General features: G+C 35.9%; 1 protein-coding gene across 14 annotated transcripts in view; it reads left to right on the plus strand.

The window, feature by feature from the left end:
* Nucleotides 1-15,473, plus strand: part of STXBP5L (syntaxin binding protein 5L) — a 426,109-nt gene that overhangs the window by 374,166 nt on the left and 36,470 nt on the right. For 11 of the 14 annotated variants that reach the window (XM_051859274.2, XM_051859272.2, XM_051859275.2 and 8 more), the window contains 2 exons: nt 7,223-7,393; nt 13,633-13,872. In XM_051859274.2, the coding sequence (XP_051715234.1) occupies nt 7,223-7,393; nt 13,633-13,872 (411 nt within the window). The remainder of the gene's footprint in view (nt 1-7,222; nt 7,394-13,632; nt 13,873-15,473) is intronic. The other 3 variants (XM_051859279.2, XM_070072196.1, XM_070072197.1) reach the window with 1 other exon arrangement.

Here is a 15,473-nt window from a genome sequence, read left to right on the forward strand (position 1 = left end):
TTTGACTTCCTCCTCTCCAAATTGTGTAACTTTAATTCTTTCTTTTGCCTAATGGCTCTGGATCAAGCTTCCAGAAATATAGTAAATAAGGACAGACCATGGGCATCTTTTTCTGGTTCCAGATCATAGTGGAAATGCTTCCAATTTTTCCCCATTCAATATGATGTTGGCTATGGACTTCTCTTATATAGCCTTTATTATGTCATGGTAAATTCCTTCTAAACCTGATTTTCTGAAGCTTTTTAACATAAAGGAATGTTGTATTTTATCAAATGCTTTCTCTGTATCTATTTAAATAATCATGATTTTTATCCTTCTTTCTGTTGTGATGTGTCTTGTTGATTGATTTCCATATGTTAAACCATTCCTGGGATAAATCCACTTGATCAGGGTAGAGGATCTTTTTGATGTGTTGTTGGATTTGATTTATTTAGGATTTTTCCATCTTTGTTTATCAGGGATACTGGGATTTAGTTCTCTTTTTTGCATTTGGAATTGAGGTAATTGTGGCCTCATAAAATAAGTTTGGAAGGGGTTCCCTCCCTTCAATTGTTTGGAATAGTGTGAAGAGTTGGTGTTGTTTCTTTTTTTTTTCTTTCAAGATTGATTTATTTATTTGAAAGTCAGAATTACACAGAGAGAGAGGAGAGGCAGAGAGAGAGAGAGAGAGAGAGAGAGAGAGGTCTTCCATCCTCTGGTTCACACCCCAATTGGCCACAATGGACAGAGCTGGGCCGATCCAAAACCAGGAGCTTCCTCTGGGTTCCTACATGAGTGCAGAGGCTCAAGGACTTGGGCCATTTTCTGCTGCTTTCCAGGCCTTGGCAGAGAGCTGGTTTGGAAGTGGAGCAGCCAAGACTTGAACCAGTGCCCATTTGGGATGCCAGCACAGCAGTTGGCGGCTTTACCCACTATGCCACAGTGCCAGCCCCGGTGTTGTTTCTTCTTCAAGCATTTGGTAGAGGAGCTGGTGGTGTGACGCAGCAAGCTAAGTTGCTTCATGAGACACCAGCATCCCATATCAGAGTGCCAGTTCAAGTCCCAGCTGTTCTGCATCCAATGTGGCTCCCTGCTAATGTAACTAGGAAAGCAGTAGATTGTGGCCCAAGTACTTGGACCCCTGTCATGCACAAGGGAGACCTGAATGGAGTTCTGAGCTTCTGGTTTAGCCTAGCCAGCCTTGGCTATTGTGGCCATTTGGGAAGTGAAATGATATATGGAAGATCTCTCTCTTTCTCACTCTTTCTGTCACTCTGCCTCTAAAATAAAAAAGAAATAAAAATAAAAGAGTTTGGTAGAATTCAGCAGTGAAGCCATCTGATCCTAGGCCTTTGTGTATTGGGAAAGTCTTTATAACTGATTCAACTTAACCCTTAGTTATTGATCTGTTTAGGTTTTCTTTTTTATTTATCTTCACTAAATTATGTTTTTAAAAATCTATCCATTTCTTCTGGATTTTCCAATTTGTTGGCATTACAGTTACTCACAATAGTACCTAGTGATCCTTTTCATTTCTGTGGTATATGTTGTAAAACCTCAGTTTCCATCTCTGATTTTATTGATTTGAGTCTTTTTTAGTCTGGTTAATGGTTTATCAGTGTTTTACTTTTTCCAGAAAAAAGCTCTTCATTTCATTAATCTTTTATATTCTTTTAATTTCTATTCTGTTTATTTCTTCTACAACTATTTTATTTCTTTCCTTCTACTAATTTGGGGTTTGTTTTTTTCTTGTTTTTCTAGGACCATGAGATGAATTGTAGGTCATTTATGTGCTATCTTTCCATTGTTTTAATGTAGGCACTTATTGCTATAAACTTTCCTCATTTTTCAGTTACTCATAAGTTTTAATATGTTGTGTTTCCATTTTGACTAATTTCAAGGAAGTTTTTAATTTCCCTGTTGGTTTCTTCAGTGACCCATTGTTTATTTAGGAAAAATTGTCCAGTCTCCATTTATTTGTATAATTTCTAGAGTTTCTTTTGTTATTAATTTCCAGTTTTATCCCATTGTGGTAAGAAAAGATACATAATATGATTGCATTGTTTGTAATCTTATAACTACCTTTCATTTTGTGTAGCATGTACTGTAATAAATACCAAATGAAAACTACTTAAAAACATTTTTTAGAAAAGTATACATTCATGATATTTGTTAACATAATTTTCACATATTATTCATGAAACATTGAAAATTTTTTCAAAGAAAGAACATTGCCACACAACTCTTGAATTTATAAGTGGCAAAGATAGCTTGTAGTTATAATTTGTATATGGAAGTCTCGTCTCTTAGTCGTGTTGTTATTTATAAAAATTGTCACTGTTATCTATAGATGACAAAACTCCAAGTCCATTCCTCCTGATTGATTAATACTCACTATTTTCATGCATAATTTAAGCTAGGATGGATTATGAAAATTTACAAAAGAAAAAGAAATAATACAAAAGAAAATGATCTACTTATCACTTTGAGTAAAGACTTTTTGCACTTAAAATGACTCTTTTAATTATTCTTAAGTTTTATTTTTAAGAACATTGTCAGAGCCGGTGCTGTGGCACAGTAGGTTAAGCCTCTGCCTGCAGTGCCAGTTTCCATATGGGCATGGATTCGAGTCCTGGATGTTCCTCTTCCAATCCAGCTCTCTGCCTGTGGCCTGGGAAAGCAGTAAAAGATGGCCCAAGTCCTCATGCCCCAGAACCTGTGAGGGAGATCTAGAAGAAGCTCCTGGCTCCTGGCTTCAGATCAGTTCAGCTCCAGCTGTTATGGCCATTTGGGGAGTGAACCAGTGGATGGAAGACCTTTCTCTCTGTCTCTCCCACTTCTTCTCTATAACTCAGCCTCTCAAATAAATAAAATATTTTTTAAAAAATAACATTGTCAATGTAATTTCATTTTTTTGGAATGATTTATTAATTTACTTGAAAGGTAGCAACACATAGAGAAGAAAAGAGAAAGAGAAATCTATACTCCATCTGCTGGTTCACTTCCCAAATGGCCTCAATGGCTATGGCTGGACTAGGCAAAGCCAGGAGCCCAAAGCTTCTTCCAGGTCCCACATGGGTGGCAGGGGCCCAAGTACTTGAGCCATCTTCCACTGTGTTCCTAAGTGTATTAGCAGGGACCTGGATTGGAGGTGGAGCAGCCAGGACTTGAACCAGCACTGCAGGCAATGACTTAACTTCTACAGCATAGCACCAGTCCCTAATTTCATTTTTAAAAACATTTTCCTCAAATTTACAGAAAAAAATCAGAAGGTTTCTTGAAAGAAGATAAATGCCTGTATATGTAAACTCTTCTTTTGTAAAATGTTGGTATAAACTGTAGGTGGCTTGTGACATGCTTTAAGAAGGATTCTTTTCTAATAATCTATAATTCATTCATGAATGAATAAGAAATTTAGGGAGTTGGGTTGTGCAAAGGTCAAATGAGGACCTAAATTATTATAACTATGAAAATGAAAGGAAGGATTTACCATGAAAGATTTATAGTTGATGAGGTTGGGAACAGTTAGGAGCCAAAGCTGGTAAAGCATAAGAAGTAGGAGTCAAGCACACGTAACAGAGTGTTGAAATTAGCTCTTATGGAGAATACCTGGTCTGAAAGAAAATGAAAATGAGTTTTAGTTGCTAAAGGAGCATGTTAAACATTCAGTGAACCATTAGAACTGTAAGGCAGGATTACATGGGTATTTCAAACTCAAAATAATAGGTAAGATTCATCTGTATAAATATATTAGCAACTATGTATGTGAGCTGTTCACAGAAGACAAAGGAAAAATGACTACATGTTGGACAGCTTTGAATATTAATGTAACTTCTTTATTACAGTAATCCTTACCTGGAATGATGGTATAACAATAAGAGTAAAATAAAAGTAGTAACACTGAGAACCTCATATGTTGAATACTTAAGCATTTAGAATCTTTAAGTAGTTAGTATTTTAGGAGGTGATTGCCAAATTCATGGGGAATTGCTGTATGTCTAACATTTTTATATTTATTGAAAAATTCTTGTTTCTCGTGTTAACAAAAATATAAGCATTTCTCATCTTCAAATAAATAAGGATTTTTAATTTTATGATTTTAACATGAATTAATATGGCAAGAATATCACCGTTAGGGCAGTCTGTGCCACCTTTAGCAGAGACTTGTACTTGAAGATTCTGATGGCATCAAAACAGGAAACAATTTGGAATTTCTCGGTCTCTGTGCTTGGCAGTTTCTCATTTGTGGTGGAAAAGCTGCTCCACACCAAACTTTGGGGATCCTTCTGCCCATTGCAATACCACAGGTTGTGGACAGGCGTATTCCATGCAGATAGCCACTGAAGCCTTGGCACGGCCAGAGAGCAAGGTCTTAAAATTGATAAAGCTTGTTAGAAATAAAATATATTGGGGCTTGTTCTGTGACATAGCAAGGAAAGCCACCGCCTGCAGTGCCAGCATCCCATATGAGCACTGGTTCAAGTCCCACTTGCTCCACTTCCAGCGCTGCTCCCTGCTAATGCACCTGGGAAAGCAGAAGAAGATGACCCAAGTGATTGGGCCTCTGCCCCTAAATGAGAGACTGGGATGAAACTCCTGGCTCCTGACTTCAGTCTGGCCCAGCCCTGACCATGCTATATTGGTTTAGCTATTCCAGAGGCTAGTGGGCATCTTGTATATAAATGGGTCTGGGACCATGCTGCACATGACCTTCTGGAAGCGGAACACAACATCCAGAGATCTATGGCTTACTCTGGAGAACTTTTCTCTGTAACAAAACCCAGATATACTGTAAGCTTGTGAAGTTTTATTAACTAGGACAGTTATACATATTGCCCCCTCATCATTAATATATATGTCTATTGCACAATTTCAATCAGGGTAAAGAGGAAGGAAGGTTAGATCTTTATAATTTTGCCACTGAAAAGTCAATAAGGACACTGGTATAAACTTGGAGTTTTTTTAATGTAGTAAAATATTGATAACAAATTTATCCTTGTAAGCCTTTTAGGTACACAATCCAGAGACATTAAGTGTATTTACCATATTGTACAACCATCTCTAGTATCCATTTCCAGAACTTTTTCATCATCTCAAATACAACTTCCAAATCTAGTAAGTGATAATCCTCCTACCACCACCAAGTGCTTGGCAACCACTAATCTGCTTTCTGTCTCTGGACAAGAGGTGAAGCCTAGAACAAAGTGTTTGTTTCCGAAAGGACAGATTTGTATTCCCAAAGTGTTGCCATTTTCCAAGTCATTAGTTCTATATATTGACTTCAGTGTTCTTATTTATGAAGCTAGATTTGATAGAGAAAGAGATATGGAGATTTCAATTTCAGCTTCCCCATGGCTAACTCATGGGATATTTCTGTCTCTAGCATGGATTTCTGAGACAAACAACAGTATGGGAGATGACTGGTTCTGAAAGACTTAGATCTGTATGAATTTTATGTTCCTCCTGAACTCTACAAAATATGTCTTTAAAATTTCTACTGCTTTCCAAATTTTTAGCTGACCCTGTAGCCTAGTGTTTACAAAGTGAGAAAATCTGGATTAGAATCCTGACTCCATTATTATTACTTATATGATATGATGAATTTTTCCAAATCCTTTTTTTCTGAGCTTCAGTTTCCTCATCTGCAATATCTATAATAATAAAAGCATCAATGTTGCATAGTTCTTATGAAGATTAAATAAGATAATGTGTATAAAATTCCCAGCATTTGATGAATGTTTTAGTATTTGATGAATGTTAAATTCTAATTTTTTAAAAATTGGAACATTTCAGCACATATTTAAATGGTGAAAACAAATTTTCATCCTTCTAATAGTTTGCAGGGGATGTAGGAAATGTGATTTTAGGTTTTCAAACTTTAAGACAGAAAGGTTATAATGGAGTGACTCTTGAGTGTCATTTCCCATTTGCCAACATAGCCATTAAGCATGATTCTTTTCCATTAACTCGATTATTCTTTGAATGACCAAAGACTCACATTGTAATGCGTGTTAATTGCTTTAACAAACATTCTGCATATTGCAGAGCTATAAGATAATGTTTCAAATACAATTTATTACCATTAAGGAAAACAAGACATATTTTAGTGCATTGCCAGGTTTGTTAAGGTATATCAAAACAGAGAAAAACTCACAAGCTCTAAATGAACTGTACTGCTGTCTTAGACATGAACAGTTTTATAATCTGGTATAAAAAATGACAATAATAAATTTTTTTCAGAATCAGCTTTTTGCCAGCATGTACTCTTGCATGTGATATGTATTCTCACACACATACATGTATCACAAGAATTCCATGAGATAGGTAATAATACTCCAGATTTACAATAAAGGAAGCTAAAGCATGAAAACTTTAGTAATTTATAGAATTGGTAAGTGGCAGAATTGGGATTTGAGTGCAGACAATCTAGTTCCAGAACCAGTATTCTTATTCTACCACTCCAAACTGCACAATAAGATACTTACATTCTACATTTTAAATAAAAGCACTTAAAGGACTTCCAAAACTTAAATAAACTGGTGTGTACTTAAATTATACAGCAAGAAGTCCAATATGATAATCTATTTCATAATGCTATTAAGTGATAAATATGTAGTGGAGGTATAGAATAAATTATAAATTATGTTAACTAGTCAAATGACAGCAATTAATTGTAGACTTTATATCTTCTGAAATTATCAGCTAACTATTAAAATTATGACTAAATTTGAAAACACAAAGGTGCTTCAAAAAGTTCATGGAAAATGAAATGTAAAGGTAAGCTTATTTTGATGCCAAAAATTTTTGAAGTCCATGCGTAGTTTTTTATAGTACACATTTTCCATCCACTGGTTCACTCCCCAGATGGCCAGAGTGGTCAGGGCTGAGCCAAGCCAAAGTCAGGAACTTCATCCGGGTCTCTCAGGGGGAGTAATAGGAGCCTAAGCATTTGAGCCATCCGCCACTGCCTTTCCCAGGCCACTATCAGGGAGCTGGATTGGAGCTAAAGCAGCCAGGACGTGAACCAGTGCTCATATGCCAGGTTCACAGGCAGAGGCTTCACCTGCTACACCATAGTGTGGACCCTGTAATACACATTTTCCATGTGCTTTTGGAAGACCTCCTCATAGTCATATGGTTTGGGAATAAATTCCTGTTCCTCTTTATTTGTTAACCAATACATTTAAATTCCTGTATAAGATTTAATTGTAATATTTATGCTGCCTTCCTCCCCTTGGTATAGACCATGTAAATGGACACTGCACAAGTCCAACTTCTCAGAGCTGCGGTTCTGGAAAACGGCTTTCTAGCGCTGATGTTTCTAAAGTAAATCGCTGGGGTCCTGGAAGACCACCATTTCGAAAGGCACAGTCAGCTGCTTGCATGGAGATTTCTTTACCAGTTACAACAGAAGGTAGGTTAAACACATTAAGTATTATAAGTCTAGTTAAAATTTGATTTGCCATCATAATGGGAGCTGGGAAACAAATCCATTCCTATCTACACAGTCTTCTTCATCTCTAAAACTAGAAGGCTCTATTTATGGGTAGGCTCCTCCTGCCCGCTGTGCAAAGTAAGACCTTTGCCCCTATCCTTTCTCTGCCTTCCAGTAATATTTGAGTTTATCTCAAACTCAATAGTAATCCTGATAGTGTTGCTCTCTAAATATAATTACTTAATGTCTTAAAACCTAAATTTCCTCAATTGTTAAATGAATATAACCAAAAAATGAAAGATACTAAATCCTAAAATTTTTAATCTTCATTTAGGTATCTTATTTTTTTTTTTTTAGTTTTTCTTAAGGAGGGTCACAACAAATGCATGATAATTACTACAACAAAATTCTCATAAATTCTCATATTAATAGGATAAATACAAAGAGAACAGACTGCATGTACTTCATAGATACAGTTCTAAGAATATGATACTTCCCTCCCTCCTCCTTATTCCTTCCTTCCTTCCTTCTTTCCCTCTTTCCTCCCATTTTTAATTCCTGAAATAACAGATTTTTAATTTACATTATTATAAAGGCTTACTACACTAAATAAAGAGTTCAGCAAGTAAAAAGTACAAAGACCATAGTTCAGCAGGAATATAGACAAGAGCTACAAATAGTAATCAACTGAAGGATGTCCATTTCACTCATATCCAGTAAATTTTAAAATAATCACAGATAATTAAAACTATAGTAGTATATCACTCTTTTTTTTTAAAGATTTATTTATTTATTTATTTGACAGGTAGAGTTACAGACAGTGAGAGGGAGAGACAGAGAGAAAGGTCCTCCTTCCATTGGTTCACCCCCCCCAAATGTCCTCTATGGCCATAGCTATGCCGATCCAAAGCCAGGAGCCAGGTGCCTCCTCCTGGTCTCCTACGCAGGTGCAGGCACCCAAGCACTTAGGCCATCCTCCACTGCCTTCCCAGGCCACAGCAGAGAGCTAGACTGGAAGAGAAGCAACTGGGACTAGAACCCGGCGCCCATATGGGATTCCGGCGCCGAAGGCGGAGGATTAGCCAAGTGAGCCACGGCGCCAGCCCGAGTATATCACTCTTAACCATTGGTTTGACAGAGATACAAAACAAAGTTTGACAAAAGTATATTTGCAGCAATACTGACACAAAGGCATTTCTCTTTTTTATTTTTTTCATTTTTTAATTTTAGCTCCCACATATAAGAGAGAACAGGCAATATTAATATTTCTGTATGCTGCTTATTCCACTCAACATGATGTCCTTCAGTTTGTATCCATTTTAATGCCAATGCTAGAATGTCATTCTTTTTTATTTCTGAATAATATTCCGTTGTGTGTATGTATGTATACACGCACATTTTATTTAACCATTTATCTGATTATAGAAACCTTGGTTGGTTCCATATTTTGGCTGTTGTTAACAGTGCTGCTATAAACATGCTGCAGGTATCTCTTTGATACAGTGTGTTCATGTCTTTTGGGTATACACCAAGTAGTGGGATAGCTGGGTCATATGGCATGTCTGTCTCTAGTTTTTAAAGAAATATTTGTAACACACAAGCTGACATTCCTATCCCTTCTCCTTTCCCTGGGAAAATGCAGTGAATATATTAAGACTTACTGGTACTGAAAGAAAATAAAGAAATCTCCATACTCTTTTTCCACAGTGATGGCAGTAATTTATATTCCCACCAATACTGTATAAGAATTTCCCCTTCTGAACATCCTCTCCAGTATTTATTACTATATGTCTTTTAGAAAATGGCCATTGTGAGAGGGGTGAGGTATATCTATTTGTGGTTTTGATTTGGATTCCCCTAATGGCTAGCCTTCTTTACCCAGTGGGTAGTATTCTTTCACATATTTGTTGGCCATTTGTAGTTCTTCATTTGAGAACTGTCTATTGTGAGTCTTTGCCCATTTCTTAACTGGATTTGTTGTTCTTTGGTTATTAACATATTTGAGTTGGTGATATATTCTGAATATTAATTCTTTGTCAGATAGGTAGCTTGCAAATGTTTTTTTTTTTTTATCCATTCTGCTGGGTGTCTCTTTACTCTATTGATTGTTTCATTTACTTACAGAAGCTTCCAAATTTGATATAATCCCATTTGTATTTTTGCTTTTGTTGCCTGTGCCTTTGGGCGTCTTGCCCAAGAAATAATTACCTATACTAATGTCTTGAAGTGTTTCCCCTACCTTTTCTTCCAGTAATTTCATAATCTCAGGTCTTAAATTTAGATCTGTGATCCATCTTTAGTTGATTTTTGTATATTGTGAGAGGTAGAGATCTAATTTCTTTCTTCTACATATATCCATCCAGACTTTCTAGCGCCACTTATTGAAGAGATATTTTTTCTCTAGTGGATAGTCTAGACACTTTAGTAAAAATCAGTAGGTTATATGTACATGGATTGATTTCTGGATTCTCTATTCCAGTGATCTTTGTGTCAGTTTTTACACCAGTCCATGCAGCTTTAATTACTATAGCTTTGTAGTATGATTTGAAATCAGGTATTATAATGCATGCAGCTTGATTTTTTTTTTTTTTTTTTTTTTTTTTTTTTTTTTGCCTCAGGATCGCCTTGTCTATCATGGGTCTTCTGTGATGCCACATGAATTTTAGGATTTTTTTTTCTAATTGTGTAAAGAATGTCATTGGTATTGTGGTAGTGTATGCATTGAATCTATAGATTGCTTTAGTTTGAAAAGACGTTTTAATGATATCCTTCCAATACATGAGCAAGGAATATCTCTCTATTTTTTGGTCATTGGTGATTTCTTTCATCAATGTTTTATCATTTTCGTCATAGAGATCTTTTATTTCTTTGGTTAAATTTATTCCTAAATATTTTATTTTTATGGCTACAACAAGTAAGATTTGTTCCTTGATTTCTCTTTCAGTAAGTTCATCATTCATATATACAAAAAGATACTGGGTCTTGTATATTAATTTTATAATCTACAACCTTACTGAATTGGTTTATCAGTTTTAACAGCTTTTTTGGAGGAATGTTCATTTAGGTTTTTCCAGGTACAACATCATGTCATCTGCAAACATGAGTAATTTAACTTCTTTCCAATTTTATACCCTTTATTTCTCTCCTCTCCCCAATTGCTCTTACTAAAATTTCCAGTACTGTATAGAATGAGAGTCATAAAAGTACACATGGTGGTCTAGTCATAGGTTTAGGAGTATGATTTTGAAGTGAATGTGGGCTTCCTAGGGTGGGTGTGTATCTTCAGTCCTAAAAATTTGGTGTCACACTAGGGATTGTTACAGCCAGGGCCTTTTTCTTGGCACTGTGGGAAACAAAGGGGGCCATACTGGGGCTTGTGGCACACACTACTAAGGCTCTAGGCCTGTGTGATGTGAGTGGGCCCTTCCTCAGGTCCCGCTTGGAGGGTGCAACTGGTGCTGTGGCTGGAAATTTCTCTCAGTTCCCTCGAAATGTTGACCTTCCTTTGGTTTTCTCATAGCCTTCTTTGGCTGTGGTCAGTACATTGTCTCACTATTCAGCCATCTTGGATCTTTAGCCTCTGTATGTTTGTAAAAGTAAGAACGATTTGCTTACATATGTAATGAGTGTGGAGAAAGGGATTAAAGTAAACCAAAAGTAAAGTAAACCAAACACTAGAAATTAGAAGTTGTTTCATAGAAAAAATATTGTGTTGTTGAAAGAATTTTAGAGAGGGGGCAGCATTGTGGTACAGTGGGTTAAGCTGCCACCCAGGCATCCCATATGAGTGCCAATTTGAGTCCCAGCTGCTCAACTTCCAATCCAGCTCCCTGCTAATGTGCCTGGGAAAGCAGCAGAAGATAGCCCAAGTACTTGGTCTCCTGCCACCCACAGGGGTCATCTGGATGGAGTTCCATGCTACTTGCTTCAACCTTGCCCACCCCACCCCCAGCCATTGTGGCCATTTGGGGAGTGAACTAGAGGATGGAAGATTGATATCTCTTTCTGTCTCTCTCTCTCTGTAATTCTGCTTTTCAGATGAATAAAATAGATCGTCAGAAAAAAAGAACTTTAGGGAGAGAGAGAAAAAAAATAATTTTAGGAAGATTTGCTTTAGTAATTTTATACTATACTTTCCCATTTACTGTCCCTTAAAATGTTTTATAATTATATTTTCTTCAAAAAAATTGCAAATAAAATTTATTTTTCAGTTTTTATTTCTTTGACATTATGTTATACTTACTCTGGTCCATGGACATAAATATAGTGATGTTATCTCTCTTATGTGTCTGAGTATGAACCTTGAATTATGATAAACCATGAATGGAAATATTTTGGAGACATGCAGTAGCAAGGATTATTATAATAGAAGCAACGTGTATTAGTTACAAAAAAGATAACATGTTTAACAGTGTAATAAAAGTGTGAAATTTTGAGTTTTAGGTATTTCTGCCTTTGATTTGTACTAGATTCTGGGAAAATAACTTTAAGATTGTCTTCAAATCTAAAATATATTATTTCATATCTTCCTGTAATATCTAAATTTTATAACAAATTATTATTTTTATAAATGTTATAATAGTGTAGTAGGCTAAATCTCTGCCTGTGGCACCAGCATCCCACATGAGCACTGGTTTGTGTCCTGGCTGCTCTTTGATCAACTTCTCTGCTTATGGCCTGAGAAAGCAGTGAGAAATGGCCCAAATGCTTGAGCCCTTCACTCATGTGGGAGGACCCAGAAGCAGCTCTGGCTCCAGGCTCCAGGCTCCAGGCTCCAGGCTCTAGATAGGCTCAGTTCCAGCGGTTGAGGCCATTTGGGAAGTGAACCAGTGGATGGAAGACCTTTCTCTCTGTCTCTTTCTCTCTGTCTATAACTCTACCTCTCACATAAATAAATAAAACCTTTAAAAGTAAATAAATGAATAAGTTTGATAATGAGTAAAAAGGGGATATTAATAATGTTACATTTTTAAAATGACTCATTTATTTGAGAGACAGAGCTTCTATTTATTCATTCATACCCCAGATGCCTACAGTGGCTCCTAGCGAAGGCCAAAACTGGGTACCTACGATCTTCCAAATGATTGGCAAGAACTCAATTACTTGACCATGACCACTGCCTCCCAAAGTCAGCATCAACAAGAAGCTGGAATCAGGAAACCAGAGCAAGAAATCAAACCCAAATATTTCAGTGTGAGTCGTGGGCATCCCAACTGGCATTTTAACTGCAAAGCCAGATGTCCATGCCAAAAATTCTGTATTTTTTTCCTGAAAAAAGAGTAGTCTTATGAACATATATTTAGTCTCTTATAGCAAGAAAATGATTATGAGTCACATTTGTACCTATCAAGAGGAAAAGGAGAATTATGTCAATCAAAAGAAAAATATAAGAAACATACTCTGGAGAGATTATAAGAACAGTACAGCCCACTAATATTTAACTAAATGGGTGAGTTTATGTTTGTTAGAATGTGCACACATGCAAGATGAGCAACAGAACAAAAAGTCAATTTCCTTTAAGTGGGCTAAAGGCCTCTCAGAAAGATTACTTATACATACAGGATAGCATAGTCCAAAACTCCCTATTTGGCCATAGGCAAAGTAAAATTGGATTTGGATTCAAAGTAGGCAATTTGGAAGATAATATTTGCATTTTGCTATTGATACCTTCAATTTTTATAAATGTAGTTACCAGAGATTTATGTGTTTGTCACAGTGATTGCAGTCCAGATAATGCCTTTCATGTAGGTGGTTACAATATTGTTGGTAAATGGGAAATGCCAAGAAAACATTAAGTATACTTGCAACAGTTAAGAAATAGGAGGGAAGTACAATTAAAATAGTGTCAGAAATTCTTACAATTTTGACTATTTAGGCTAAATTATTTTTCCAAATTAAAGAATTTCAGTGAACATGTGAAGTAATGTAGAGAGGGAAAAAATAATGAGCTGAAACGCAGGAAACTCAAATTTTAATCCTAACTCTTCCTAAGTTTATGATTTATATGTCTGGACTTTAGACTCTCCATATTGAAAGCAAAAACAAAAACAAACAAACAAACAAACAAAAACGCTGGTGAACTGGATAAACTGCCTTCCAGGTCAGTTAACAAAGAATAAAATTCTACTTCCCTCTCATAATTTTGGTTTTCATGTATCAAGTCTGATTTGATTCATTGTAAAAAATATACTAACCCTTAATTTTTTTAATTTCCATAGAAACCCGTGAGAATTCCTATAATCGTTCCAGAAGCTCTAGTATCTCCAGTATTGACAAAGATTCTAAAGAAGCCATTACAGCACTATATTTCATGGAATCCTTTGCACGGAAAAATGATTCTACCATCTCTCCTTGTCTGTTTGTTGGAACTAGTCTGGGAATGGTGTTAATCATCTCCCTAAATCTACCATTAGCAGATGAACAAAGGTTTACAGAGCCGGTCATGGTACTACCAAGTGGTAAGAATATTTTACATTTATTCCTTCATCATTAATTTTTCAATTTTATATATAAAGTATGGTAAAAAATGATTTATATTGATTTGGGACAAAGGAATAAAACTATTTTTTATAATAGAAGCTATCCAGAATTTCATTAATCATACACTGTCCTAACATTTGCCATATGGTAACCTACCTTTCCTTCAGTGTAAAAGAGTACAACCATTCCTATGATAGTAAACTATGGCACTGCCAACCTAACCAATGCCTTAGGAAATATGTTTACAAAAAGCGCTGAAGGAGACTTTAATGTAAAAATTAAATTTATTTTTAATAAATTGAAACATTTTCCAAAGTTCTATGCCAGATCAGAGCATATGAATATTTTTGTCATTGTTGAAGAAAGAATCCTTAAATTAGAAGCTGTCTGACCTAAGGTAAATTTCTAACATATTTTATAATCTTCCCATCTTGTTACAAAGGCATGCCACACAATTCTTTTCTTTTTACTCTGATGCCTAGCGAATTTGACCTAAGTTATAAGTGATGTTGCTCTAAATCATATGTTATGTTCTCTTCCTCCTTGAATTATCTCCCCCTGTCCCACCTTTTAGAGAATGGATAAGTGTGAGTCTTCCTGTTATTCTTTGAATTTTTTTATACTCTGTTTATTTTAACTTCCACAAATAATAGAAAATGTGATATTTGTCTTTCTTGATCTAAATTATTTAACTTAGCATAATGATCTCCATTTCCTTCCATTTTGAAATGTGTTCTTATCACTAATTTTACTGTACTGTCTTCACAATAAATATTTTCCAAATTTTTAAGTTAAAAATTCAATGATATATAGGATGATGGATTTTATTTTAAAATAATGTACATGGTATGGCAGGTTAGAGTTGTGCTTTCCTGGTTAACTAGTGTGCCAGTTTCATATAGACAGAGTTTAGGAGGAAGAGACAGAAGTTTGGCAAATTCAGATAGGTGCAATGTATTTAAAAAGCTAATCTGTTAATATCATTTATTTTAAACATTCTCATTTATTTCACAGTGAGAAAAATTCCTTTATTAACTAATTTGAAGGAAATATACACAATACTTTTGTACTGAGCCAAAAGAATGAGATTATGGCTTTATATTTTTATTTTTTAATAAAGGATTTATTTATTTAAGTGAAAGGCAGAGTTACAGAGAGGGAGAGACAAGGAGAGAGAGAGAGAGAGATCTTCCATCAGCTGGTTCACTCCCCAGGTGGCTACAATGGCCAGAGCTGGGTCAGTATGAAGCCAGGAGCCAGGAGCTACTTCCAGGTCTCCCACATCAGTGCAGAGCCCCAACCACTTGGGCCATCTTCCGCTGCTTTCCTGGGCACAATAGCAGGAAGCTGTATCAGAAGCAGAGCAACTGGGACTCAAATCAACACCCATATGGGATTCTGGCATCACAAGTGGTAGCTTCACCCACTATGCCACAGCACTGGCGCCAGTTATGGCTTTTTCATTATTAATTTAACCTGTTCTTTAAATCAGTACCCGATTATATGTACTGGATACCTGATAATGTGCCAGGCATTCCTCATAAGTTTAAAGGTTAAATCAATTTCTGTGGCACATAAA

Source organism: Oryctolagus cuniculus, chromosome 4 (assembly GCF_964237555.1).
Source record: "Oryctolagus cuniculus chromosome 4, mOryCun1.1, whole genome shotgun sequence".
NCBI classification, from domain to species: domain Eukaryota; kingdom Metazoa; phylum Chordata; class Mammalia; order Lagomorpha; family Leporidae; genus Oryctolagus; species Oryctolagus cuniculus.